Source organism: Equus caballus, chromosome 7 (genome assembly GCF_041296265.1).
Source record: "Equus caballus isolate H_3958 breed thoroughbred chromosome 7, TB-T2T, whole genome shotgun sequence".
NCBI lineage: Eukaryota > Metazoa > Chordata > Mammalia > Perissodactyla > Equidae > Equus > Equus caballus.
The window spans coordinates 78,248,422-78,253,920 of record NC_091690.1 but is presented as its reverse complement, the minus strand read 5'-3'; the positions used below and the strand labels follow the sequence as shown (position 1 = coordinate 78,253,920).

The 5,499-nt window shown below is 38.2% G+C and overlaps 1 protein-coding gene across 1 annotated transcript; it reads right to left on the bottom strand.

Moving 5' to 3' along the window:
• Nucleotides 1-4,554: 4,554 nt before the first annotated feature.
• OR2AG2 (olfactory receptor family 2 subfamily AG member 2) lies at nt 4,555-5,499 on the bottom strand. The gene has a single exon (NM_001391429.1). The coding sequence runs from the start codon at nt 5,497-5,499 to the stop codon at nt 4,555-4,557; it is 945 nt and encodes a 314-aa protein (NP_001378358.1).

Below are 5,499 nucleotides of genomic sequence, written 5' to 3'. Positions count from 1 at the left end.
AATTTGAGGGAAATGATGCTGTTGGTTTTATATTTGTTTTACCATAATTAACCTCAAACCTGCACATATTTTGCAAATACTTTCATTGTACACAATGAAATTTTGCCTAAGAATGAAACCAAAGTGCAACGAATATTGTGGAATTCGTGAAGGAAGCACGGTAATTGTTTATTTTACAGATGTTCAAGTCCAGGGTTTGAGCCCTCAGGTCCTCCCACCCCCTATTCTGTCTCCTTTTGTTAGGTCCCTGAAAAAAATAAGTAAACAAATAATACAGAAGGATTATTAGCAGTGTTAGTAAGAAAATCACCTATTTGGAAACACAATTAACTAAAGCTTCACCATACATCACATACCAAAATAAATTGCAGAGAGATTAAAAAGTTAAATACCACTTATGACATTATTAAGCAAATCTAAAATAAATGTATGGAAATATTTTCTGAACTAAGAATGGAAGTTATAAGGGTACAGTCACCTGAAAAAGACAAAGGAAAAGATGGCTGTATATGAACTACATAAATATTGGAACATTTCCCTAGCCTATGAATCCTACCATGTGGCTAAATAATAAACTGAAATAACCAGCTCTTAGTTTCATTGACGTTTTCTGTTGTCTTTATAATCTCTTTTTCATTTAGTTCCACTCCAATCTTTATTATTTTCTTCCTTACACAAATTTTGGGCTTCATTTGTACTTCCTTTTCTAGTTCTTTCAGGTGTAAAGTTAGATTGTTTGAGATTTTTATTGTTTCTTGAAGTAGGCCTGTATTGCTATGAACTTCCCCCTTAGAAACGCTTTTGGTGCATCCCATAGATTTTATTATGTCATATTTCTGCTTTCATTTTTCTCAAGGTATTTTTTAATTTCTTCTTTGATTTCTTTGATGACCCATTGGTTATTCAGGAGCATGTTTAATCTCTACATTTTTGTGGTTTTCCTAGTTTTATTTTTCTAATTGATTTCTAGTTTCATACCATTATGTTCAGAGAAGATACTTGATATTATTTGTCTTTTCTTATTTTCTCCATGAAGCCCCAGTACATAGTTGTCTATCCTAGTTGTATGTCCTTCTAGTTCTTCTATATGGGACACCACCTCAGCATGACTTGATGAGCAATGTGTAGGTCCACACCCAGGATCCAAACCAGTGAACCCCAGTCTGCCAAAGTGGCCCATGTGAAGTTAACCAGTACATCACCAGGCCAGTCCAGATTTCAGTCTTCTTGAGTTTATTGAGACTTGGCTTTATACCTAACATGTGATCTATCCTGGAGAATGTTCCATGTTCACCTGAGAAGAATGTGTATTCTTCGGCTTTTGGATGGAATGGTCTGTATATATCTGCTAGGTCCATCTGGTCTAATGTGTCATTTAAGGTTGATGTTTCCTTATTGATTTTCTGTCTGGATGATCTACCCATTGATGTAAGCAGGGTGCTAAAGTCCCCTACTACTGCTGTCAATTTCTCCCATTAGGTCCCTTAATATTTGCTTTAGATATTTTGGTGCTCCTATGTTAGGTGTATATATATTTATAAATGTTATATCTTATACCTATATTGACTCCTCTATCATTATGTAATGCCCTTCTTTCTCTTTTATTACAGTCTTTGTTTTAAAGTCTATTTTGTCTGATATGAGTATAGTTATACCAGTTTTCTTTTTGTTTCCATTTGCATGGAATGTCTTTCTCCATCCCTTCACTTTTAGTCTGTGTGTTTCTTAGTCTTGAAGTGAGTGTTTTGTACACAGCATATAGATGAGTCTTGCTTTTTTATCCATTCAGCCACTCAGTGTCTTTTGATTGGAGAATTTAGTCAATTTATCTTTAAAATAATCATCAATAAGCATGTACTTATTGTCATTTTGTGCCTTGTTTTCCAGCTGTTGTTGTAGTTCCTCTGTCCCTTTCTTCTTCTCTTTCTCGCTGTCCTTGTGGTTTGATGACTTTCTTTAGTGTTATGTTTAGAGTCTTTTCTGATTTTCTTTTGTTTATTTACTATAACTTTTTGCTTTGTGATTACAGTGTGGTTCATATATAACATCTTATATATACGCAGTGATTTGTGTTAACTTGATAGTAACTTAAATTTGAACATATTCCAAACCTTTACACTTTTATTCCCCCCTCATGTTTTATATTTTTGATGTCACATTTGCACTTTTAAATTGTATGTATCTCTAAACTAATTATTGCAGTTGTAGTATTTTTACTAATTTTGTCTTTTAATTTTCATATCTGCTTTATAAGTGATTGATCCAGTACCTTTTACTATAAATTTACCTTTCCAGTGAGATTTTTTACTTTTGTATGTTTTCTTGTTGTTAATTAGTGCCATTTATTTTCAGCTTAAGGAAGTCCCTTTAACATTTCTTGTAAGGCCAATTTAGTGTTGATGAACTGCTTCATCTTTTGCTTCTCTGGGAAAATCTTAATCTCTCCTTCAATTCTGAACGATGACCTTATGGGGTAGGGAATTCTTGGCTGGAAGCTTTTTTTTCCTTTCAGCATTTGGAATATGTAATGTCACTCCCTTCTGGTCTATAAAGTTTCTGCTGAAAAATCTGCTCATAGCCTTATGAGGGTTCCCTTGTATGTAACAAGTGTTTTTTCTCTTACTGCTTTTAGGATTCTATCTTTCTCTTTAACTTTTACTGTTTTAATTATAATGTGTCTTGGTGTGGGCCTCTTTAGGTTCATTTTATTTGGCACCCTCTGGGCTTCCTGGACCTGGATGTCTGTTTATTTCCCCAGATTAGGGAAGTTTTCAGCCATTATTTCTTCAAATAAGTATTCTGGGCCTTTTTCTCTCTCTTCCCCATCTGGGACTCCTGTAATGCAAATGTTATTCTATTTTCTCTTGTTCTTTTGTTTGGAACATATTCTTCTATTTCCTCATTTATCCTGACTCTTTGTTTCTACATATTAGGCAAATCAAATATTATATCTCCCAGTCTTGAAGGAGTGGCCTTGTGTAGGAGATGACACATGGGGCCCAAAAGTGCTATCCCTCCTGGCCACCAGAGCTAGATATTCAAGGGGTGTCTCTGTGTGGGCTACAGACTCCTGACTGCTGTGGTGGAGCCACATCTGTGGCATTGGAATGGATGGGGTTCTCATCTAGCCCAGCTGCAGCATGAGGCCATGGTGTGGAGGTGGGTGGGGCTCTCACCCTGCTAGCTGTGGCATGAGGCCATGGTGCAGGGGTGGGTGGGGCTCTCATACTGCCACCTGTTGTGTGATAGGCAGCATGTTTTATGCACCATTTGCCAGACTCTGGTCTGAGTACTTGAAATTTATTTTCTTATTCAATCCTCCTCAAAACATCATAAGTGCTATTATTATCATCACTTTTAAATGAGAAAACTGAGGTGCAAAGAGTTTAATTTGGTGTCCAAAGATGCACAGATGATATAGGGGGAGCAGAGATTCACACTCACACACTCTGGCCCCCTCCCTTCCTGCCACTCACTCCCTACCCCTAAACTATAATGTCCCCTCTTAACAAGGAAGAAGGTTCACCAAATTTCAAATGACAAAAAAGCAGGACTTTTATCAAGGTACATAACAATTCAGTAAAATACATACGTGGAAAACAAAAAAATGAGAGGAAAACTTTCTGGGTGATTTTTGCTTCTTTCTAAATTTTTTAATTTTCTCAGTTTTCATAATTAACCTGGGTTACTTTTATAGATTAGCTGTAGATTATATATTATGGCTTAACTTTGTAGATTATTCAATTTAAGATTGCTTCTGTCAAGAAAAGAAAGTACTCTGACTTTTCACAAAGCACCATCCTCAACCTCAATTCCAACTATGTGAGCCAGGGTATTATGGAGCTTCTTAACAGAACAGATTAAGTTTCCAGTTTTTGTAATAAATCTTCCCGCACAAATAAATCAAATAATAAAGAAAGTACATTTAAGCTAGCTAGAAAGTGAATTATATATTTTATCCCTCCTTTCACATGAACAGTGACATACACATATTCTCACTTCAAGAATATGAGCTCCTTGCTATTGTTTTGATATTTCAAAGTATGTTTGTATACATGTAAGGTCACATTTTTAAAGACTTCAAGCAATACACATAACATATGTCTCTCACTATTATTGCATCTCAATCATCACTTCAAATTTGGATACTTTACCTTCTCTTTTGTTCATTTCTCTATTTTGATTTTAAATTTGATTTCAGGCAGTATAAAAACACCCTGGTTAGCCTCCTCCACTGCATCAACTTAGGTATTGTATTTATTTATATACTCAATCCAAACTGCTCCTTAATCTGGAGTATAAATGCAGTCATAAATCTATTATTCTTTCCAACTAATTGCTGGAACAGCCATCTGCCTAATAAGCAAGAAGCCCAACATATCTTCTAAGGATAATTCTCCCTATTGTCTAAGAATCCAGTTCAAGGGAGAGTTGTCCTTCTCTGATGTTTAGAGCCTATTGGAGTTTGGTCATCCTAAAAGTATTACTGTTTCTCACTGCTGCATGATATTAAAATTGAATCTTAGACCCCTACCATGTCTACTTGGTAATTTGTCAGGAGTGTGTCAGTAGCATGTATTTCCCCAAGACCCTTATCAAGGCTCCCATGACCTCCTTATTCCTGAGGCTATAGATGAGGGGGTTCAGGGCTGGGGTAACAATCGTGTAGAAAACAGAGATGATGTTGTCCTGCTTGGGGCTGTGGAGGGAACTGGGCAGGACATACATGAATGTGGCAGCTCCATAGAACATCCCAACCACAGTCAGGTGGGAAGAGCAGGTGACGAGGGCTTTCTGCCGCCCCTCATTTGAGGGAATGTGGAGCACAGTAAGTAGGATTAGTGAATAAGAGGCAACAATGACAGAAAGAGGGAGCAAGAGGAAAGTCACACCTGTCACATACACCATGAGCTCATATCTAGAGGCATCTGCACAGGCCAACTTCAGCAGAGGTGGGATCTCACACAGCAGGTGACTGATCTTCCGGGATTTGCAGAAAGGGAAGTGCATAGTGTACATGGTATGTCCTAGAGCACACAGGAATGCCAGGATCCAGGATGTGGTGACCATCAGCCAGCAGACCCTGGGGCTCATGAGGACCATGTAGTTCAGAGGATAGCAAATGGCCACATACCTGTCATAGGCCATGAAGGCCAGTAGGAGATCCTCTGCACTACCAAGCATCAGTGCCAGAAACAGCTGAAGGGCACAGCCTCCAAAGGAGATAGTATTTGCACAGCGCAGAAAATCCACGATGGCCTTGGGAGTGACAACAGACGTGAAGAGGAGGTCCATGAGTGAGAGCTGCCCGAGCAGGAGGTACATGGGCACATGGAGCCGGGCATCCATTGTGATGACCAGGAGCAGCAGGATGTTGCTGGTCAGGGCCAACATGTACAAGACTGTGATTGTAGCACACAGCAGTTTGGGAGACCCACTGTCATTCAGAATCCCCATCAATATGAAACCACTTTCTAGAGTGGAATTCCAGTGCTCCAT